This window comes from Scyliorhinus torazame, chromosome 2 (assembly GCF_047496885.1).
Source record: "Scyliorhinus torazame isolate Kashiwa2021f chromosome 2, sScyTor2.1, whole genome shotgun sequence".
Taxonomy (NCBI): Eukaryota; Metazoa; Chordata; class Chondrichthyes; order Carcharhiniformes; family Scyliorhinidae; genus Scyliorhinus; species Scyliorhinus torazame.
The window spans coordinates 401,381,813-401,405,313 of NC_092708.1; the positions used below are offsets into that span (position 1 = coordinate 401,381,813).

The 23,501-nt window shown below is 50.7% G+C and overlaps 1 protein-coding gene across 4 annotated transcripts in view; it reads left to right on the plus strand.

Moving 5' to 3' along the window:
* The window catches only part of pomt2 (protein-O-mannosyltransferase 2), a 196,266-nt gene that overhangs the window by 67,385 nt on the left and 105,380 nt on the right, over nucleotides 1-23,501 (plus strand). For all 4 annotated transcript variants that reach the window (XM_072494489.1, XM_072494497.1, XM_072494499.1 and 1 more), the window contains 3 exons: nucleotides 5,693-5,801; nucleotides 14,281-14,440; nucleotides 20,588-20,694. In XM_072494489.1, coding sequence (XP_072350590.1) covers nucleotides 5,693-5,801; nucleotides 14,281-14,440; nucleotides 20,588-20,694 — 376 coding nt within the window. The remainder of the gene's footprint in view (nucleotides 1-5,692; nucleotides 5,802-14,280; nucleotides 14,441-20,587; nucleotides 20,695-23,501) is intronic.

Genomic DNA, 23,501 nt, shown 5'->3' on the forward strand with positions numbered 1-23,501 from the left:
TTCAAGTGCAGCCTTACCAAGGTTCTATACAAGTGTAGCATGACTTGCCAGTTTTTATACTTGATGCCCCGTCCAATGAAGGCAAACATTCCCTATATCTGTGGACCTACACGCCCAGATCTCCCTGACTTTCTATATTCCTCAGAGTTTTGCCATTTATTGTATATTTGCCCTCTATGTTAGCCATACCAAAATGCATGACCTCACATTCATCTGGATTGAAGTCCATTTGCCATTTCTCTGCCCACGTCTCCAACCTATCTATGTCCTGCTGTATCCTCTGAAAATCCTTAACACTATCTGCCACTCCACCAACTTTGGTGTCATCCGCGAACTTACTGGAATCATAGAATTTACAGGGCAGAAGGAGGCCAATCGGCCCAGCGAGTCTGCACTGGCCCTTACAAAGAGCACTCCACTCAAGCCCACGTCTCTACCCTACCCCCATAACCCAGTAACCCCCACTTAACCTTTTTGGACACTAAGGGCAATTTAGCATGGCCAATCTACCTATACTGCACATCGAATCAGACCAGCTATATTTTCCTCCAAATCGTTTATGTATACTACAAACAACACAGACCCCAGCACCGATCCTGTGGAACACCACTAGTCACAACCTTCCATTCAGAAAAACACCCTTCTACTGCTACCCGTTGCCTTCTGTGACCGAGCCAGTTCTGTATCCATCTTACCACTTCACCTCTGATCACGTGTGACTTCACCTTTTGTACCAGTCTGCCATGAGGCACCTTGTAAACTGAAGTCCATGTAAACAACATCCACCGCCCTCCCCTCATCAATCATCTTTGTCACAATTGTTTGAACCAACTGTCAGTTACCCCTTCTGGTAACATTCTCTGTGACTCGGAGCTTTATTTTGCCTGATTATACTTAGCCAAAAAGTGAGGAAAGAGGGGTTTCAAATTAAGTCTACAAGAACAAAGAAATGTACAGCACAGGAACAGGCCCTTTGGCCCAAAAAGCCAGTGCCGACCATGCTGCCCGACTAAACTACAATCTTCTACACTTCCTAGGTCTGTATCCCTCTATTCCCATCCTATTCATGTATTTGTCAAGATGCCCCTTAAAAGTCACAATCGTCCCTGCTTCCACCACCTCCTCCGGTAGCGAGTTCCAGGCACCCACTACCCTCTGCGTAAAAAAACTTGCCTCATCGCTATCCGCAATTCCACCAACATTTGTGTCGTCTGCAAACTTACTAATCAGACCAGTTACATTTTCCTCCAAATCATTTATATATACTACAAACAGCAAAGGTCCCAGCACTGATCCCTGTGGAACACCACTGGTCACAGCCCTCCAATTAGAAAAGCATCCTTCCATTGCTACTCTCTGCCTTCTATGACCTAGCCAGTTCTGTATCCACCTTGCCAGCTCACCCCTGATCCCGTGTGACTTCACCTTTTGTACTAGTCTACCATGAGGGACCTTGTCAAATGCCTTACTGAAGTCCATATAGACAACATCCACTGCCCTATCTGCATCAATCATCTTAGTGACCTCCTCGAAAAACTCTATCAAGTTAGTGAGACACGACCTCCCCTTCACAAAACCATGCTGCCTCTCACTAATACGTCCATTTGCTTCCAAATGGGAGTAGATCCTGTCTCGAAGAATTCTCTCCAGTAATTTCCCTACCACTGAAGTAAGGCTCACCGGCCTGTAGTTCCCTGGATTATCCTTGCTACCCTTCTTAATCAGAGGAACAACATTGGCTATTCTCCAGTCCTCCGGGACATCACCTGAAGACAGTGAGGATCCAAAGATTTCTGTCAAGGCCTCAGCAATTTCCTCTCCAGCCTCCTTCAGTATTCTGGGGTAGATCCCATCAGGCCCTGGGGACTTATCTACCTGAATATTTTTTAAGACACCCAACACCTCGTCTTTTTGGATCTCAATGTGACCCAGGCTATCTACACACCCTTCTCCAGACTCAACGTCTACCAATTTCTTCTCTTTGGTGAATACTGATGCAAAGTATTCATTTAGTACCTCGCCCATTTCCTCTGGCTCCACACATAGATTCCCTTGCCTATCCTTCAGTGGGCCAACCCTTTCCCTGGCTACCCTCTTGCTTTTTATGTACGTGTAAAAAGCCTTGGGATTTTCCTTAACCCTATTTGCCAATGACTTTTCGTGACCCCTTCTAGCCCTCCTGACTCCTTGCTTAAGTTCCTTCCTACTTTCCTTATATTCCACAGAGGCTTTGTCTGTTCCCAGCCTTTTAGCCCTGACAAATGCCTCCTTTTTCTTATTGACGAGCCCTACAATATCTCTCGTTATCCAAGGTTCCCGGAAATTGCCGTATTTATCCTTCTTCCTCACAGGAACATGCCGGTCCTGAATTCCTTTCAACTGACACTTGAAAGCCTCCCACATGTCAGATGTTGATTTGCCCTCAAACATCCGCCCCCAATCTATGTTCTTCAGTTCCTGCCTAATATTGTTATAATTAGCCTTCCCCCAATTTAGCACATTCATCCTAGGACCACTCTTATCCTTGTCCACCAGCACTTTAAAACTTACTGAATTGTGGTCACTGTTCCCGAAATGCTCCCCTACTGAAACATCTACCACCTGGCCGGGCCCATTCCCCAATACCAGGTCCAGTACCGCCCCTTCCCTAGTTGGGCTGTCCACATATTGTTTTAAGAAGCCCTCCTGGATGCTCCTTACGAACTCCGCCCCGTCTAAGCCCCTGGCACTAAGTGAGTCCCAGTCAATATTGGGGAACTTGAAGTCTCCCATCACCACAACCCTGTTGTTTTTACTCTTTTCCAAAATCTGTCTACCGATCTGCTCCTCTATCTCCCGCTGGATGTTGGGAGGCCTGAAGTAAACCCCCAACATTGTGACTGCACCCTTCTTATTCCTGATCTGTACCCATATAGCCTCACTGCCCTCTGAGGTGTCCTCCCGCAGTACAGCTGTGATATTCTCCCTAACCAGTAGCGCAACTCCGCCACCCCTTTTACATCCCCCTCTATCCAGCCTGAAACATCTAAATCCTGGAACGTTTAGCTGCCAATCCTGCCCTTCCCTCAACCAGGTCTCTGTAATGGCAACAACATCATAGTTCCAAGTACTAATCCAAGCTCTCAGTTCATCTGCCTTACCCGTAATACTTCTTGCATTAAAACATATGCACTTCAGGCCACCAGACCCGCTGTGTTCAGCAACTTCTCCCTGTCTGCTCTGCCTCAGAGCCACACTGTCCCTATTCCCTAGTTCTCCCTCAATGCCCTCACCTTCTGACCTATTGCTCCCGTGCCCACCCCCCTGCCATACTAGTTTAAACCCTCCCGTGTGACACCAGCAAACCTCGCGGCCAGGATATTTATGCCTCTCCAGTTTGGATGCAACCCGTCCTTCTTATATAGGTCACACCTGCCCCGGAAGAGCTCCCAGTGGTCCAGATAATGGAAACCCTCCCTCCTACACCAGCTGTTTAGCCACGTGTTTAGCTGCTCTATCTTCCTATTTCTAGCCTCACTGGCACGTGGCACAGGGAGTAATCCCGAGATTACAACCCTCGAGGTCCTGTCTTTTAACTTTCTGCCTAGCTCCCTGAACTCCTGCTGCAGGACCTCATGCCCCTTCCTGCCTATGTCGTTAGTACCAATATGTACAACGACCTCTGCCTGTGTGCCCTCCCCCTTCAGGATGCCCTCTACCCGTTCGGAGACATCCTGGACCCTGGCACCACGGAGGCAACATACCATCCTGGAGTCTCTTTCACGTCCACAGAAGCGCCTATCTGTGCCCCTGACTATAGAGTCCCCTATTACTATTGCTCTTCTGCGCTTTGACCCTCCCTTCTGAACATCAGAGCCAGCCGTGGTGCCACTGCTCTGGCTGCTGCTGTTTTCCCCTGATAGGCTATCCCCCCCGACAGTATCCAAAGGGGTATACCTGCTCGAGAGGGGGACAACCACAGGGGATTCCTGCACTGACTGCCTGCCCTTTCTGGTGGTCACCCATTTCTCTGCCTGCACCTTGGGTGTGACCACATTTATATAACTGCGATCTATGACGCTTTCCGCCACCTGCATGCTCCTAAGTGCATCCAATTGTGTAGTGTAGATTTATTTGTTCTTAAGGGCAGCACGGTAGCATTGTGGATAGCACAATTGCTTCACAGCTCCAGGGTCCCAGGTTCGATTCCGGCTTGGGTCACTGTCTGTGCGGAGTCTGCACATCCTCCCCGTGTCTGTGTGGGTTTCCTCCGGGTGCTCCGGTTTCCTCCCACAGTCCAAAGATGTGCGGGTTAGGTGGATTGGTCATGATAAATTGCCCTTAGTGTTCAAAATTGCCCTTAGTGTTGGGTGGGGTTACTGGGTTATGGGGATCGGATGGAGGTGTTGACCTTGGGTCGGGTGCTCTTTCCAAGAGCCGGTGCAGTCTCGATGGGCCGAATGGCCTCCTTCTGCACTGTAAACTCAATGATAATCTCTGATTAATCTAGGACAAAGGTTCGGCACAACACCGTGGGCCGAAGGGCCTGTTCTGTGCTGTATTTTCTATGTTCTATGTTCTAATTGCTGCTCCAACCGAACCATGTGGTCTGTGAGGAGCTCCAGTTGGGTGCACTTTCTGCAGATGAAGCCATCCGGGACGCTGGAAGCCTCCCGGACCGGCCACATCTCACAGTCAGATCACTGCATCCCTCTAACTGACATTGCGTCAATTAATTAAAATTAAAAGTTAAAAAATGTTTTAAATATTTTTTTATTTTTTAAAAAGTTACTGTTAACTATCTGTTTCCTAGCACTAGATTTCTAATATAAATGCGAAAGCTAAATATAGTACTCTCCGATCTCTGGCTTAGATACCCCTCTAAATTATAATTAAGTAATTATGTTTAATTAGTTACCAATGCTTAATTTTTTTAATTTAGTGTAGATTCCCAATCAGCCACTCAGGTCACAGCTTTTCTGTTTCCCCCCGACACACACAATTTGAAAAAGGTATAAAAGTAAAAATGAGTAAAAATCACTTACTTACCTTCTTACCTTCTGAGTGTCTTAGATGTTCTCAGGTTCTCTCCCTGACAGAGACTGCTCCTCCTCCGAACGGCTCCCGAAACTAGGCCGCGATCTTTTAAAATCTCCGCTCTGACTCGCAGCTCCTGCGCTTTTAAAATCTCCCGGCTGTATCTCTTCTCGCGCTGTTTTCAATGTCCCGGCTCTCTTTCCTCCCGCGCTTTTTAAATCTCCCGCGCTTTTTAAATCTCCTGGCTCACTCTCCTCTCGCGCTGTTTTCAATGTCCCGGCTCTCTTTCCTCCCGCGCTTTTTAAATCTCCCGCGCTTTTTAAATCTTCCGGCTCACTCTCCTCTCGCGCTGTTTTCACTGTCCCGGCTTTCTCTCCTCTCTGGTAGCAGCGATACAAAACTGATCTTGTGAAGTGCTCTATCCTGGACGGTGCCGAGCTGCTCCTTCACTGCTGTTGTATTCAATGTTGAGTAACAATTCCAATTTGAGCCTTTTTAAATGGTGTAAGGATTTTGCGGAGTTAGGCAATACAGTCTCTGCCCTGGTCCTGTAGCCCTAGTGTTGATGCTGATGGTCCAGTTCAGCTTGTAACCGGTGACAACTCTAAAGAGTTAGCATGCCTTTCTATTGGCAGATACTGGAAGTATTAATTGTAACATGTCTTTCTGTTGACAGATACTGGATGTATTACTATTTCTCAATATATCCTATTGGATCCAATCCTGATGTTCTTTATTCTGGGAGCTGTGCTGAGCATGCTCAAATTTGATGCTGTGAAGGACAGGTAAAGGATGAGCATTTTTAAATTGAGTATTTGCTTTATCGGGAAACATTGCATCAACAAACACTGGGATGACAGGTCAAAGGCTAGGAATCCTACAGCGAGTAACTAATTTCCTGATCCCTCCAAAGCCTATCCTCCACCTGCAAGGCACAAGTCGAGAATGTAGTGGAATACTCTCCACTTGCCTGGATGAGTGCAGCTCCCAGAACACTTAAGAGCACAGCACCATCCAGGCCTGCTTGATCGCTCCCCCTTCCACAAGTATTCAAATTCCCACCACCAACGAACAGTGACAGCCGTGTGGACCATCTACAAGATGCACTGCAGTAACTCGCCATGGTTCCTTATACAGCATCTTCCAAACCCACGACCACTACCATCTAGAAGGACAAGAGCAGCAGATACCTGGGAACCCCACCACCTGGAGGTTCCCCTGACATGGAAACATATCGCCATTCCTTCACTGTCACTGGGGCAACATCCTGGAACTCCCTCCCTAAGAGCACAGTAGGTGTACCTACACCCCGTGGACCGCAGCGATTCAAGAAGGCAGCTCACCATCACCTTCTGAAGGGCAACTAGGGATGGGCAATCAATGCTGGCCACATCTCTGAAATGAATAAATATAAAAAATGACTGTGATTCTCAGGGTGGCAGGCTGTTGCGAGTGGGGTGAGTGTCAGGGTGGCAGGGTGTTGCTAGTGCAGTGATTCTCAGGGTGGCAGGCTGTTGCCAGTGGGGTGAGTGTCAGGATGGCAGGCTGTTGCGAGTGGGGTGAGTGTCAGGGTGGCAGGCTGTTGCGAGTGGGGTGATTCTCAGGGTGGCAGGCTGTTGCGAGTGGGGTGATTCTCAGGGTGGCAGGCTGTTGCGAGTGGGGTGAGTCTCAGGGTGGCAGGGTGTTGCTAGTGCAGTGAGTCTCAGGGTGGCAGGCTGTTGCGAGTGGGGTGAGTCTCAGGGTGGCAGGCTGTTGCTAGTGGGGTGAGACTCAGGGTGGCAGGCTGTTGCCAGTGGGGTGAGTCTCAGGGTGGCAGGCTGTTGCGAGTGGGGTGAGTCTCAGGGTGGCAGGCTGTTGCTAGTGGGGTGAGACTCAGGGTGGCAGGCTGTTGCGAGTGGGGTGATTCTCAGGGTGGCAGGCTGTTGCGAGTGGGGTGAGTCTCAGGGTGGCAGGGTGTTGCTAGTGCAGTGAGTCTCAGGGTGGCAGGCTGTTGCGAGTGGGGTGAGTCTCAGGGTGGCAGGCTGTTGCGAGTGGGGTGAGTCTCAGGGTGGCAGGCTGTTGCTAGTGGGGTGAGACTCAGGGTGGCAGGCTGTTGCCAGTGGGGTGAGTCTCAGGGTGGCAGGCTGTTGCGAGTGGGGTGAGTCTCAGGGTGGCAGGCTGTTGCGAATGGGGTGATTCTCAGGGTGGCAGGCTGTTGCGAGTGGGGTGAGTGTCAGGGTGGCAGGCTGTTGCGAGTGGGGTGAGACTCAGGGTGGCAGGCTGTTGTGAGTGGGGTGATTCTCAAGGTGGCAGGCTGTTGCTAGTGGGGTGAGTCTCGGGGTGGCAGGCTGTTGCTAGTGGGGTGAGTCTCTGGGTGGCAGGCTGTTGCTAGTGGGGTGAGTCTCAGGGTGGCAGGCTTTTGCTAGTGGGGTGAGTCTCAGGGTGGCAGGCTGTTGCTAGTGGGGTGAGAGTCAGGGTGGCAGGCTGTTGCTAGTGGGGTGAGTCTCTGGGTGGCAGGCTGTTGCTAGTGGGGTGAGTGTCAGGGTGGCAGGCTGTTGCTAGTGGGGTGAGTCTCTGGGTGGCAGGCTGTTGCAAGTGGGGTGATTCTCAAGGTGGCAGGCTGTTGCTAGTGGGGTGAGTCTCAGGGTGGCAGGCTGTTGCGAGTGGGGTGATTCTCAAGGTGGCAGGCTGTTGCTAGTGGGGTGAGTCTCAGGGTGGCAGGCTGTTGCTAGTGGGGTGAGTCTCAGGGTGGCAGGCGGTTGCGAGTGGGGTGATTCTCAAGGTGGCAGGCTGTTGCTAGTGGGGTGAGTCTCAGGGTGGCAGGCGGTTGCGAGTGGGGTGATTCTCAAGGTGGCAGGCTGTTGCGAGTGGGGTGAGTGTCAGGGTGGCAGGCTGTTGCTAGTGGGGTGAGTCTCAGGGTGGCAGGCGGTTGCGAGTGGGGTGAGTTTCAGGTGGCAGGCTGTTGCTAGTGGGGTGAGTCTCAGGGTGGCAGGCGGTTGCGAGTGGGGTGATTCTCAAGGTGGCAGGCTGTTGCGAGTGGGGTGAGTGTCAGGGTGGCAGGCTGTTGCTAGTGGGGTGAGTCTCAGGGTGGCAGGCGGTTGCGAGTGGGGTGAGTCTCAGGTGGCAGGCGGTTGCGAGTGGGGTGAGTCTCAGGTGGCAGGCTGTTGCGAGTGGGGTGAGTCTCAGGGTGGCAGGCTGTTGCGAGTGGGGTGAGTCTCAGGTGGCAGGCTGTTGCTAGTGGGGTGAGTCTCAGGGTGGCAGGCTGTTGCTAGTGGGGTGAGTCTCAGGGTGGCAGGCTGTTGCGAGTGGGGTGAGTCTCAGGTGGCAGGCTGTTGCTAGTGGGGTGAGTCTCAGGGTGGCAGGCTGTTGCGAGTGGGGTGAGTCTCAGGTGGCAGGCTGTTGCTAGTGGGGTGAGTCTCAGGGTGGCAGGCTGTTGCTAGTGGGGTGAGTCTCAGGGTGGCAGGCTGTTGCTAGTGGGGTGATTCTCAGGTTGGCAGGCTGTTGCTAGTGGGGTGATTCTCAGGGTGGCAGGCTGTTGCTAGTGGGGTGAGTCTCGGGGTGGCAGGCTGTTGCTAGTGGGGTGATTCTCAGGTTGGCAGGCTGTTGCTAGTGGGGTGAGTCTCAGGGTGGCAGGCTGTTGCTAGTGGGGTGATTCTCAGGTTGGCAGGCTGTTGCTAGTGGGGTGATTCTCAGGGTGGCAGGCTGTTGCTAGTGGGGTGAGTCTCGGGGTGGCAGGCTGTTGCTAGTGGGGTGATTCTCAGGTTGGCAGGCTGTTGCTAGTGGGGTGATTCTCAGGGTGGCAGGCTGTTGCTAGTGGGGTGAGTCTCTGGGTGGCAGGCTGTTGCGAGTGGGGTGATTCTCAAGGTGGCAGGCTGTTGCGAGTGGGGTGAGTGTCAGGGTGGCAGGCTGTTGCGAGTGGGGTGATTCTCAAGGTGGCAGGCTGTTGCTAGTGGGGTGAGTCTCGGGGTGGCAGGCTGTTGCTAGTGGGGTGAGTCTCAGGGTGGCAGGCGGTTGCGAGTGGGGTGAGTTTCAGGTGGCAGGGTGTTGCTAGTGGGGTGAGTCTCAGGGTGGCAGGCTGTTGCTAGTGGGGTGAGTCTCAGGGTGGCAGGCGGTTGCGAGTGGGGTGATTCTCAAGGTGGCAGGCTGTTGCGAGTGGGGTGAGTGTCAGGGTGGCAGGCTGTTGCTAGTGGGGTGAGTCTCAGGGTGGCAGGCGGTTGCGAGTGGGGTGAGTCTCAGGTGGCAGGCTGTTGCTAGTGGGGTGAGTCTCAGGGTGGCAGGCTGTTGCTAGTGGGGTGAGTGTCAGGGTGGCAGGCTGTTGCGAGTGGGGTGAGTCTCAGGTGGCAGGCTGTTGCTAGTGGGGTGAGTCTCAGGGTGGCAGGCTGTTGCTAGTGGGGTGAGTCTCAGGGTGGCAGGCTGTTGCTTGTGGGGTGATTCTCAGGGTGGCAGGCTGTTGCTAGTGGGGTGAGTCTCAGGGTGGCAGGCGGTTGCTAGTGGGGTGATTCTCAGGTTGGCTGGCTGTTGCTAGTGGGGTGATTCTCAGGGTGGCAGGCTGTTGCTAATGGGGTGAGTGTCAGGGTGGCAGGCTGTTGCTAGTGGGGTGAGTCTCTGGGTGGCAGGCTGTTGCTAGTGGGGTGATTCTCAGGTTGGCTGGCTGTTGCTAGTGGGGTGATTCTCAGGGTGGCAGGCTGTTGCTAGTGGGGTGAGTCTCAGGGTGGCAGGCTGTTGCTAGTGGGGTGAGTGTCAGGGTGGCAGGCTGTTGCGAGTGGGGTGAGTCTCAGGTGGCAGGCTGTTGCTAGTGGGGTGATTCTCAGGTTGGCAGGCTGTTGCTAGTGGGGTGATTCTCAGGGTGGCAGGCTGTTGCGAGTGGGGTGATTCTCAGGGTGGCAGGCTGTTGCGAGTGGGGTGATTCTCAGGGTGGCAGGCTGTTGCGAGTGGGGTGATTCTCAGGGTGGCAGGCTGTTGCTAGTGGGGTGATTCTCAGGGTGGCAGGCTGTTGCTAGTGGGGTGATTCTCAGGGTGGCAGGCTGTTGCTAGTGGGGTGATTCTCAGGGTGGCAGGCTGTTGCTAGTGGGGTGATTCTCAGGGTGGCAGGCTGTTGCTAGTGGGGTGATTCTCAGGGTGGCAGGCTGTTGCTAGTGGGGTGATTCTCAGGGTGGCAGGCTGTTGCTAGTGGGGTGATTCTCAGGGTGGCAGGCTGTTGCTAGTGGGGTGATTCTCAGGGTGGCAGGCTGTTGCGAGTGAGGTATCATAAACATCAACTTGGGGCCACAGCTGTTCACAATCTATACAAATGATTTAAATGTGGGGACCAAATACAATATTTCCAAAATTTGTGATGAAACAAACCTAGGTAGGATTGTGAGCTGTGAGGAGGATACAAAGAGACTTAAAGGAAACGTGGACAGTCGGGTAAGAATGTGGCAGATGGAATATGATGTGGATAAGTATGAGGTTATCCGCTTTGGTAGAAAAACAAAAATATATATGAGTATTTCTTAAATGGTGTGAGGTTGGGATGTGTTGGTGTCTAAAACAATCTTGGTGTCCTTGTTCATGAGGGAATAGCACTAAGTCATGATGCTTGTTTGGAGAGCCTATGCAGAGATAGAATCATAGTACCTCTACATTGCAGAAGGAGGCCATTCGGCTCATCGGGTTTGCACCAACCCTCCGAAGAAGCACCCTAACTAGGCCCATGCTCGCACCCTATCCCTGTAACCCCACCAAACAGTTTGGACACTAAGGGCAATTTAGCATGCCCAATCCACCTAACCTGCACTTCTTTGGACTGTGGGAGGAAACCGGTGCACCCAGAGGAAACCCACGCAGACACGGGGAGAAAGTGCAAACTCCGCACAGACAGTGACCCAAGCCGGAATCGAACCTGGGACCCTGGAGCTGTGAAGCTACAGTGCTAACTAATACAGCAGGGGCATGGGAACATGGATTGTAGTTTTAGGGTAAGGGAGAATGAGAGTATAGAGGACAGGAGCACAGATTTGACGTCGCAGGAGGGGGCCAGTGTTCAGGTAGGTGGTTTGAAGTGTGTCTACTTCAATGCCAGGAGTATACGAAACAAGGTAGGGGAACTGGCAGCATGGGTTGGTACCTGGGACTTCGATGTTGTGGCCATTTCGGAGACATGGATAGAGCAGGGACAGGAATGGATGTTGCAGGTTCCGGGGTTTAGGTGTTTTAGTAAGCTCAGAGAAGGAGGCAAAAGAGGGGGAGGTGTGGCGCTGCTAGTCAAGAGCAGTATTACGGTGGCGGTGAGGATGCTAGATGGGGACTCTTCTTCCGAGGTAGTATGGGCTGAAGTTAGAAACAGGAAAGGAGAGGTCACCCTGTTGGGAGTTTTTTATAGGCCTCCTAATAGTTCGAGGGATGTAGAGGAAAGGATGGCGAAGGTGATTCTGGATAAGAGCGAAAGTAACAGGGTAGTTATTATGGGAGACTTTAACTTTCCAAATATTGACTGGAAAAGATATAGTTCGAGTACAATAGATGGGTCGTTTTTTGTACAGTGTGTGCAGGAGGGTTTCCTGAAACAATATGTTGACAGGCCAACAAGAGGCGAGGCCACGTTGGATTTGGTTTTGGGTAATGAACCAGGCCAGGTGTTGGATTTGGAGGTAGGAGAGCACTTTGGGGACAGTGACCACAATTCGGTGACGTTTACGTTAATGATGGAAAGGGATAAGTATACACCGCAGGGCAAGAGTTATAGCTGGGGGAAGGGCAACTATGATGCCATTAGACGTGACTTGGGGGGGATAAGGTGGAGAAGTAGGCTGCAAGTGTTGGGCACACTGGATAAGTGGGGCTTGTTCAAGGATCAGCTACTGTGTGTTCTTGATAAGTATGTACCGGTCAGACAGGGAGGCAGGCGTCGAGCGAGGGAACCGTGGTTTACCAAGGAAGTGGAATCTCTTGTTAAGAGGAAGAAGGAGGCCTATGTGAAGATGAAGTGTGAAGTTTCGGTTGGGGCGATGGATAGTTACAAGGTAGCGAGGAAGGATCTAAAGAGAGAGCTAAGACGAGCAAGGAGGGGACATGAGAAGTATTTGGCAGGAAGGATCAAGGAAAACCCAAAAGCTTTCTATAGGTATGTCAGGAATAAGCGAATGACTAGGGAAAGAGTAGGACCAGTCAAGGACAGGGATGGGAAATTGTGTGTGGAGTCTGAAGAGATAGGCGAGATACTAAATGAATATTTTTCGTCAGTACTCACTCAGGAAAAAGATAATGTTGTGGAGGCGAATGCTGAGCCCCAGGCTAATATAATAGATGGCATTGAGGTACGTAGGGAAGAGGTGTTGGCAATTCTGGACAGGCTGAAAATAGATAAGTCCCCGGGACCTGATGGGATTTATCCTAGGATTCTCTGGGAGGCCAGGGAAGAGATTGCTGGACCTTTGGCTTTGATTTTTATGTCATCATTGGCTACAGGAATAGTGCCAGAGGACTGGAGGACAGCAAATGTGGTCCCTTTGTTCAAAAAGGGGAGCAGAGACAACCCCGGCAACTATAGACCGGTGAGCCTCACGTCTGTAGTGGGTAAAGTCTTGGAGGGGATTATAAGAGACAAGATTTATAATCATCTAGATAGGAATAATATGATCAGGGATAGTCAGCATGGCTTTGTGAAGGGTAGGTCATGCCTCACAAACCTTATTGAGTTCTTTGAGAAGGTGACTGAACAGGTAGACGAGGGTAGAGCAGTTGATGTGGTGTATATGGATTTCAGCAAAGCGTTTGATCAGGTTCCCCACGGTAGGCTATTGCAAAAAATACGGAGGCTGGGGATTGAGGGTGATTTAGAGATGTGGATCAGAAATTGGCTAGCTGAAAGAAGACAGAGGGTGGTGGTTGATGGGAAATGTTCAGAATGGAGTACAGTCACAAGTGGAGTACCACAAGGATCTGTTCTGGGGCTGTTGCTGTTTGTCATTTTTATCAATGACCCAGAGGAAGGCGCAGAAGGGTGGATGAGTAAATTTGCAGACGATACTAAAGTCGGTGGTGTTGTCGATAGTGTGGAAGGATGTAGCAGGTTACAGAGGGATATAGATAAGCTGCAGAGCTGGGCTGAGAGGTGGCAAATGGAGTTTAATGTAGAGAAGTGTGAGGTGATTCACTTTGGAAGGAATAACAGGAATGCGGAATATTTGGCTAATGGTAAAGTTCTTGAAAGTGTGGATGAGCAGAGGGATCTAGGTGTCCATGTACATAGATCCCTGAAAGTTGCCACCCAGGTTGATAGGGTTGTGAAGAAGGCCTATGGAGTGTTGGCCTTTATTGGTAGAGGGATTGAGTTCCGGAGTCGGGAGGTCATGTTGCAGCTGTACAGAACTCTGGTACGGCCGCATTTGGAGTATTGCGTACAGTTCTGGTCACCGCATTATAGGAAGGGCGTGGAGGCTTTGGAGCGGGTGCAGAGGAGATTTACCAGGATGTTGCCTGGTATGGAGGGAAAATCTTATGAGGAAAGGCTGATGGACTTGAGGTTGTTTTCGTTGGAGAGAAGAAGGTTAAGAGGAGACTTAATAGAGGCATACAAAATGATCAGGGGTTTGGATAGGGTGGACAGTGAGAGCCTTCTCCCGTGGATGGATATGGCTGGCACGAGGGGACATAACTTTAAACTGAGGGGTAATAGATGTAGGACGGAGGTCAGAGGTAGGTTCTTTACGCAAAGAGTAGTGAGGCCGTGGAATGCCCTACCTGCTACAGTAGTGAACTCGCCAACATTGAGGGCATTTAAAAGTTTATTGGATAAACATATGGATGATAATGGCATAGTGTAGGTTAGATGGCTTTTGTTTCGGTGCAACATCGTGGGCCGAAGGGCCTGTACTGCGCTGTATTGTTCTATGTTCTATGTTCTAACCACTGTGCTACTGAGCCACGGTTGATCAGGAATGCACTGCCTAGAAGGCCAATAAAAGCAGATTCAATAGTATCTTTCAAAAGGGAATTAGATAGATACTTGAAGTGGAAGAATCTGCAGGGCTATAGGGAAAGAGCAGTGCTGTGGAACTAATTGGATCGCTTTCACAAAGAGTTTAGTGTATGCATGATGGGCTGAATGGCCTCCTTACGTGCAGTGGGGTTTGATGATTTGAATTACTGTCGAAAAGCGACAACAATGAATGGCTCCTGGTAGGTTGTATTTGTTCTGAAGTGTATATTCATGTTCTCTTGCCAGTTGTGCACATTATGTATGAATTGGATCATTAATCACTTACAATGTTCATACTTTCATTCTTTTTTTCTTGTTGCTAGGCCCTTCTCTCTAACTTGGTGGAAGTGGCTGATGATGACTGGAGTTAATCTTGCTGGAGCACTTGGAGTAAAATTTGTTGGAATATTTGTCATCCTTCTGGTTGGAATTAATACTGCCTGTGATCTCTGGCAGCTTCTGGGAACACTCAATGTTTCTCTGGTAAGCAATTAGTCTGATAGTTCCAAGGGTTTACCATTTTGAAGCAAGATATAGTCAAAAGCCAGTCCAGTCCAAAGATGTACAGGTCAGGTGGATTGGCCATGATAAATTGACCCTTCGTGTCCAAAAAGGTTAGCTGGGGTTACTAGGTTACGAGGATGGGGTGGAGGCGTCGGCTTAAGTCGGGTGCTCTTTCCAAGGGCCAGTGCAGAATTGATGGGCTGAATGGCCTCCTCCTCCACTGTATATTCTATGATTCGATATAGGCATTTTCAGAGCAGTTCCTCCATTGCACAATTATTCACTGGGCCAAGCAGCAACACAATTTCCAGAAATTTTCATAAAAGTTGGAACTGAAATGTGTTTATGTGATGACTGTTGTGTACATGCTGTTGGGATAGGTTGAGTTGTGTGTTAGAAAGCTAAGTTCAAGGGCCGACACCGTACTGGATGCAACAAGAAAGAAATGGGAGGAGGACCTGGAGATTGAGATAGGGTGGGGACTCTGGAGCAAAGCACTGCACAGGGTCAACTCCACCTCCACGTGCGCAAGGCTCAGCCTGACGCAGCTAAAAGTGGTACATAGAACCCACTTAACAAGAACCCGTATGAGTAGGTTCTTCCCGGAGGTGGAGGATAGATGTGAACGGTGCCAAGGAGGCTCGGCCAACCACGCCCACATGTTCTGGTCTTGCCCCAGACTTGCGGAGTACTGGACAGCCTTCTTCGAGGCAATGTCCAAAGTGGTGGGGATGAGGGTGAAGCCATGCCCGAAAGTGGCGGTCTTCAGGGTTTCGGACCAGCCAGATCTATTCCTGGGGAGGAGGGCAGACGCCCTTGCATTTGGCCGCTGTTCGGCTGGCGGTCAGCAGCAACACCCAAAGCTGCAGACTGGCTGTCCGACCTCTCGGAATCTCTCCAAGAGAAAATCAAATTCGCCATCCGAGGGTCAGACGACGGCTTCCACAGAAAGGGAGATGCCGACTTCCGTTGGTGGCCATGGAGTGAGTAGTCGCACGTTTCGTGGCTCCTGCTCGAGGTGGAATCGCTTGGTCCTTTTTCACTCGTTTTAAGGGTTTGCTGGTGTGAGGCGGTGAGCATCAAGAAATAGAAGTGCTCTGTTGGTGGTGACGGTTTATGGCCTACCAGACGAGAAGCGTAACGAGTTAGAGCAGCAGCCTGGATGAGAGATTATTCGAGGTGTGACAGAGGAATAGATGGTGGAGGGATCTGGGGTGGTGTTACCCACCCACTGGTGGAAGGATCTGGGGTGTCATTACATGCCCAGTGGTGGAGGGATCTGGGGTGGTGTTACCTGCCCAGTGGTGGAAGGATCTGGGTGGTGTTACCCGCCCAGTGGTTGAGGGCTCTGGGTGGTGTTACCCACCCAGTGGTGGAGGGATCTGGGTGGTGTTACCCACCCAGTGGTGGAGGGATCTGGGTGGTGTTACCCACCCAGTGGTGGAGGGATCTGGGGAGGTGTTACCTGCCCAGTGGTGGAAGGATCTGGGGTCGTGTTACCCGCCCAGTGGTGGAGGGTTCTGGGTGGTGTTACCCGCCCAGTGGTGGAGGGTTCCGGGTTGTGTTACCCGCCCAGTGGTGGAGGGTTCCGGGTTGTGTTACCCGCCCAGTGGTGGAGGGATCTGGGTGGTGTTACCCGCCCAGTGGTGGAGGGTTCTGGGGTGGTGTTACCCGCCCAGTGGTGGAAGGATCTGGGGTTTCATTACTTGCCCAGTGGTGGAAGGATCTGGGTGGTGTTACCTGCCTAGTGGTGGAAGGATCTGGGGTTTCATTACCTGCCCAGTGGTGGAGGGATCTGGGGTTTCATTACCTGCCCAGTGGTGGAGGGATCTGGGGTGGTGTTACCCGCCCAGTGGTGGAGGGATCTGGGTGGTGTTACCCGCCCAGTGGTGGAGGGATCTGGGGTGGTGTTACCCGCCCAGTGGTGGAAGGATCTGGGGTGGTGTTACCCGCCCAGTGGTGGAGGGATCTGGGGAGGTGTTACCCACCCAGTGGTGGAGGGTTCTGGATGGTGTTACCCACCCAGTGGTGGAGGGATCTGGATGGTGTTACCCGCCCAGTGGTGGAGGGTTCTGGATGGTGTTACCCGCCCAGTGGTGGAGGGTTCTGGGTGGTGTTACCTGCCCAGTGGTGGAGGGTTCTGGGGTGGTGTTACCTGCCTAGTGGTGGAAGGATCTGGGGTTTCATTACTTGCCCAGTGGTGGAAGGATCTGGGTGGTGTTACCTGCCCAGTGGTGGAAGGATCTGGGGTTTCATTACCTGCCCAGTGCTGGAGGGATCTGGGGTGGTGTTACCCGCCCAGTGGTGGAAGGATCTGGGTGGTGTTACCCGCCCAGTGGTGGAGGGTTCTGGGTGGTGTTACCTGCCCAGTGGTGGAAGGATTTAGGGTTTCATTACCTGCCCAGTGGTGGAGGGATCTGGGTGGTGTTGTCCACCCAACAGTGTATTGAGCAACAGGTGGACATTTTGAACGCTAAATTCCAACATCAGAGGCAGGAGGCCTCCGAGGACCTGGTGAAGGTGGCGGAGCCGCTGAGGATGACTCTAGAGAGAGTGTAGCAGAGGTTGGAAGTGCAGGGTTTGGCGCTCCAGAAGGTGGGGGAGTCGGTGGGACAGCATGAGGACTGGCTGGCCTCGCTGGAGGCAGAGATGGTGCTCGTGACGGAGAGCCTGAGAGGGACATGGTGGGGACTTGGAAAATCATTCTAGGAGGCAAAATCTCGATCGTGGGGCTGCCTGAAGGGATTCCGGGGACGCGGCACAGAGAATGTGGCAAATATGTTCGAGAAGTTGGCGGGGTGGGGGTCATTTGCCCCCCCGCGATGGATTGAGCACACAGGGCGTTGAGGAAGAGGTTGAAAGCAGGGGGGCCGCCGAGGGCAATGGTGGTGTGGCTGCATCATTTCCTCAACGGGGAGAAGATACTGAGGTCAGCGAAGGAGCCGAGAAAGCGCACCTGGGAATGAAACATGCTGAGAATCTCCCAGACCTTGGGTACGGAGCTGGCCAAGCGGCAGCAGGCTTCAATCGAATCAAGGCTGTCCTCTACAAGGAAGGAGTGAAGTTCCTGCTTGTCTGTGGGTCACACACCAGAATCAGGAGTTTTATTTTGACACGCCTGACGAGGTGAGTCAGTTTATGAGACACCATGGACTGGGAGGTGTGTGAGCACATTGACTTTGGAGATGTTAATGTGGGGAATTTGGGTCTGTATGTTGAGCGGCTTAGTGTATTTATTGTGTTTGAGCGCAGAGTGTGTCTTACTGTTTTGGGGGAATTGTGGGTGAAGGGCGGCTAGGGGGAAGGGTGGCAGGCTATGGCCTCGAGTAGGGGGCCACCAGGCTAGCTGGTTGACTAGTTAACGGGAGTGGGGGTTGGTCTGTGGAGAGAGTTGGGGGGGGGTTGAGTTTTCTTTTTCTTTGTTTATGTGGGGAGTGGGGCTGGAGGAGGGGGATATGAAGTGGGTGGAGTTGGTGTGGCACAGTTGGTTAAGGGGAGATGGTGGCGGACATCTTGGGGAGGGCCCACGGGTGAGCAAGGCGTGGAACTGGGGTACCTGGTTAAAGAATGGTTATAGTTGATCGGCAAGGGTGGGGAGCCCCCGACCCGGTTGATTGCGTGGAATGTTCGGGGTTTGAATGGCCCTGTTAAAAGGTTGTGCATTTTTGCACATTGAAGGGATTGGAAGGCGGACATTGTGTTTCTTAAGGAGACCCTCCTGAAGCTGGGGGACCAAATGAGGCTGGGGAAGGGTTGGGTGGGCAGGGGTTCCATTAGGCGTTGGATATGAAGACGAGGGGGGTGGCGGTGTTGGTTAATAGGGAGGCTTTTGAGGTGGGAAGAATCGTAAATGACTTTGGGGAGGGGGGTGGGGGAGCGGGAGAATAGGTTTGCGATGGTGAGTGGGAAGCTGGAGGAGATGCTGGTAGTGCCGGTGAATGTATATGCCCCAAATTGGGACAAAGTGGATTTTCTGAGGCGGATTTTAGCAAAGGTTCCAGACTTGGACAAGGACCGGCTGATTTGGAGGGGGGGGGAACTTGTGACAATAATAAAAAGAGAGATTAAGATTTGGGGTTGTTGCCAGATGAGGTTTGTGAAAGGGTGAGGGTGGCCTTCCAGAATTATGTGGAGCAGAATAAGACGGGAAAGGTTTCCGCCTCCATGTTGTGGGAGGCGCTGAAGGTGGTGGTAAGAGGGGAATTTAGAAATGTAGAAAATAGGAGCTGGGGAGGCCATTCGGCCCTTCGAGCCTGCTCCGCCATTTATCACGATCATGGCTGATCGTCCAACTCAGTAGCCTACTCTCGCTTTCCACCCATATCCTTTGATCCCCTTCGCCCTCAGAGCTCTATCTAACTGCTTCTTGAAAACAGACAATGTTTTGGCCTCAACTGCTCCGTGGTAATGAATTCCACAGGCCTCTGGGACTCTGGGTGAAGAATTTCATGTTTTGCACCGGTCCGAGGTTGATGGGGTTTTGGACGGGATTTTCAGACGCAACGCCAAGGATTTGGGGGATAGAGGGGTTCCCGAGTCCAGAGGTGGCGATATTTAGAATGTCGGAGGATCCAGGAGTGCAGGTGGGAAGAGGGCCTTTGCCTCCCTGATAGCCTGGAGATGGATTTTGTTGTGTTGGTGGGACGCTGAGCCGCTGAAGGCAGGGCGTGAGCGGCCTGGCTGCATTTGGAGAAGATCAAGTTTGTCATTCGAGGCCTGCAGGAGGGGTTCACCTCGAGGTGGCAGCCACTCATCCACTCCTTTCAGAAGCACTGAGTCGTCGGGTGGGGTGGGGGGGGGGGTGAAAATCTGGAAAAGGGTGTGGGTGCTGGGGTGGCAGTGGGGTGTTTGGGTGGGGGGGGTGTTCGGAGGCGTGTTGGGGAGGGAGGGGTCTGTTGCTGTGATTTGCTTGTGTATTTCTTGGTTATGTCTATATCGAAAATGCCTTGAATAAAATGATTTTTTAAAAATAAAACTGAGATGCCGAGGAATTGTAGAGTTCCAGCAATCCATATGGCAATTCAGAGTTTTGTTACAATTGACTTTCAGCATTGGTGGACTCTTAATTTCCGAAACAAAGGTCCCTCTATCATACTGATTGAAAAATTAATACTCATGTTAAGAAGTAAAAGTGAAGTTCAGTATCACAGGTTAGATGATGCCATGTTGCACCCTCAAAGGTCTGTGGGAGGAGAGGGAGTCTAGAGGAGGTGGAGTTCACAGTTTTGAGGTTGTGGGAAAATCAACTTGAGTAAGAAACTGTGATCAATCTTCATTTCAATAAATGAGACTAGGCAGCAGGCGGAACGTTTCGATGGGCAGCACGGTTGCATTGTGGATAGCACAATTGCTTCACAGCTCCAGGGTCCCAGGTTCGATTCCGGCTTGGGTCACTGTCTGTGCGGAGTCTGCACATCCTCCCGTGTGTGCGTGGGTTTCCTCCGGGTGCTCCGGTTTCCTCTCGCAGTCCAAAGATGTGCAGATTAGGTGGGTTGGCTATGCTAAATTGCCTTTAGTGTCCAAAATTGTCCATAGTGTTGGGTGGGGTTGATGGGTTATGGGGATAGGGTGCTCTTTCCAAGAGCCGGTGCAGACTCGATGGGCCGAATGGCCTCCTTCTGCACTGTAAATTCTATGAAATCTATAAGTGCAAAGATGTAAGGTGTGGGATGGAACCATTGGAGGCAAGGTGGTCAGCTGATAGCTGGATATGCAAGAAGTGCCAACATTAGAAATGAATTGAAACACAAATTTGCTGCTTCACAGGGCATGGAGGAGAGGGATATTTGGCATTTTGCCCAGAGCAGATAAGACAGTGGCTTCATAATATTGTCACTGGACTAGTAATGCAGAAACTGAGAGTAATGCAGGTTCGAATCCCACCAGGGCAGATGTTGAAATTTAAATACCCTCTGAAATGCCGCTCAGCATGAGGACAGTTAAGAACAGGCAATAAATGCTGGTCCAGACAGTGAAGCCTGCATTCTGTGAATTATTTATTTTAAAAACTGAGGACGTGTGATCTGATGGAAGCTGACAAAACAGAGTGGCTAAGTGGAGTAATTGTTACATATTGAAAAGCTAGGTTTGTCTTTGCCTGATGAATGTATATTTTGTTGTTGACAGGTTGAATTTGGAAAACACCTGCTAGCCCGGGTTTTGTGTCTCATCGTCCTGCCTCTTGTGTTCTACACAACATTATTTGGGATTCATTTTTTAATTTTGAACAAAAGGTAAGTTTACTGTCTGTTCAAAATTAAGCTCCCAACTTGTTAATAGTCCAGAGAGTGTCTTTTCCTAGCTTCAGATCCAGTTCAAACAAAGAGTTTAAAGGTCTCCTTACCTTGGGTCCAATCCTAATTTTCCTGTCAAGCCGCATCAGTTCAGCTACTTAGAGGATAAATGTATTATCTTCTATTCGTTGTAAATGTCTGAAGTGAAATGAGTTACCAGTCGCAGCCGGATGGATATTTAAAAAAAATTCATTTATGAAATGGGGGTGTCGCTGGTTAGGCCAGCATTATTGTCCATCTCTAGTAATCCTTCAGAAGGTGGTGCTGAGTTGCATTCTTGAACCGCTGCAGTCCTTGAGGTGTAGATACACCCACAGTGCTGTTAGGGAGGGAATTCCAGAATGTTGCCCCAGCGACAGTGAAGGAACGGTGATATATTTCCAAGTCAGGGTGGTGAGTGACTTGGAGGGGAACCTCCAGGTGGTGGGGTTCCCAGGTATCTGCTGCTCTTGTCCTTCTAGATGGTAATGGTCGTGGGTTTGGAAGGTGCTGTCTGAGGAACCTTGGTGAGTTACTGCAGTGCATCTTGTAGACGGTCCACACGGCTGCCACTGTTTGATGGTGGTGGAGGGTTTGAATGTTTGTGGAAGGGGAGCAATCAAGCGGGGCTGCTTTGTCCTGGATGGTGAGTGTTGTTGGAGCTGCACTCATCCAGGCAAGTGGAGAGTATTCCATTACACTCCTGACTTGTGCTTGTAGACAGGCTTTCGCGGGGTTAGGAGGCGAGTTACACGCCGTAGGATTCCTAGCCTTTGACCTGCCCTGGTATCCACAGTATTAATAATAATTTAATAATATGTCTGGAGGATACGTGAAGGCTTCGGTGCTGCATTGAAAAGTAGTATAATCGCCTTGAAGTTGGATATATACAGGCAATTTTAGTTTTAAACTGTTTTTCTTTTATTCTTTCAATGGAATGGGTGTTACTGCCATTTGCTACCCATCCCTAATTTGACTTGATATATTTATTGTCACGTGTACTGAGGCACAGTGAGAAGTATTGTTCTGCATACATCGAGACAGATCATTCCATACGTGAAAAAAAATGGGACATACGATAGATACATAATGTAAATACATAGACACAGGCATTGGATGAAGCATACAGGAGTGTAGTACTACTCAGTAGAGAAGATCTGTGAAGAGATCAGATCAATCCATAAGAGAGTCATTCAGGAGTCTGTTAATAGCAGGGAAGAAGCTGTTTTTGAATCTGTCAATGTGCGTTCTCAAACTTTTGTATCTCCTGCCCGATGGAAAAAGTTGGAAGAGTGAGTAAGCCGGGTGGGAGGGGTCTTTGGTTATGCTGCCCGCTTTCCCCAGGCAGCGGGAGGTGTACACAGTGAATGGTTGGGAGACAGGTTCGTGTGATGGACCTGGCTGTGTTCATGACTCTGTAGTTTCTTACGTTCTTGGGCCGAGCAGTTGCCATACCAGGCTGTGATACAGCCAGATAGGATGCTTTCTATGGTGCATCTGTAAAAAATTGGTACGAGTCAATGTGGACATACCAAATGTCCTTAGTTTCCTGAGGAGGTATAGGCGCAGTTGTGCTTTCTTGGTCTTAGCGTCGACGTAAGTGGACCAGGACAGATTGTTGGTCGTGTGCACACCTAGGAAACTGTCAGCCATCTCCACCTCGGCCCCGTTGATGCAGTCAGGGGTGTGTATGATACTTAGCTTCCTGAAGTCAGTGACCAGCTCCTTAGTTTTGCTAACATTGAGGGAGAGATTGTTGTTGTTACACCACATCACTAGGTTCTCTAGCTCCCTCCTGTACACTGATCTATTGTTATTTGAGATCCAACCCACTATGGTTGTGTCATCAGCAAACTTGTAGATGGAGTTGGAGTCAAGTTTTACCGCACAGTCATGTGTGTGTATATGGAGTATAGTAGGGGGGCTAAGTATGCAAACTTGCGGGGCCCCGGTATTGAGGACTTATCGTCGTTGTTTATCCTTCCTGATTGTGATCTAAGGGTCGGGAAGTCAACGATCCAGTTGCCGATGTGAAGAGCCAAGTGCTAGGTTTTGGAGCTTTGATATGAGCTTGGCTGGGATTATGGTGTTGAAGGCGGAGCTGTAGTCAATGAATAGGAGTCTGATGTAGGAGTCCTTGTTGTCGAGATGCTCCAGGGATGAGTGTAGGGCCAAGGAGATGGCGTCACTGTGGACCGGTTGTGGCGGTATGCGAATTGCAGTGGGTCACAAGTTTAATGAATGTTGATTCACGCAATGGTGATCGGTCTAGATCAGCATGGTGTAGTGTGCTGCAGAATAAATATCTATGGCTTCCTCAAGAGGAACATTGGTGAATAGGCTAGCAATGTCAATTGAGCACATGGACACAACATCGCTATTGATATGTAAGTCCTGCATAGTCTTAGCAAATATGAGTTCTTCCAGTGAGCCAGAGAAGACACCGCCAGAGTGAGGCACAGCGACAAGTGAGTTTGGGAATTTGAAGCTAGGTGGGAATTAAATTGAATCGGAAAGACTGTTCCTTTTTAAATTTCAGGAATTTAAATTAATCTAGAATTGTGCAGTGAAGGTTAACAAGGGGCTGCCCCACCCGCTCACATAACTGGTTCGCAGTTAAGTGTCAGTCACCTGAAGCTACTTTGATCTAGAAGCAGGTGAGGGGGGAGTCAGCTCAGGCCAATTTAAAAAGAGCAACTTTAACTCACTCCCATTGAGTTCTCTCAGTGAGCCAGAGAAGACACAGCCAGAATGAGGCACAGGGACGA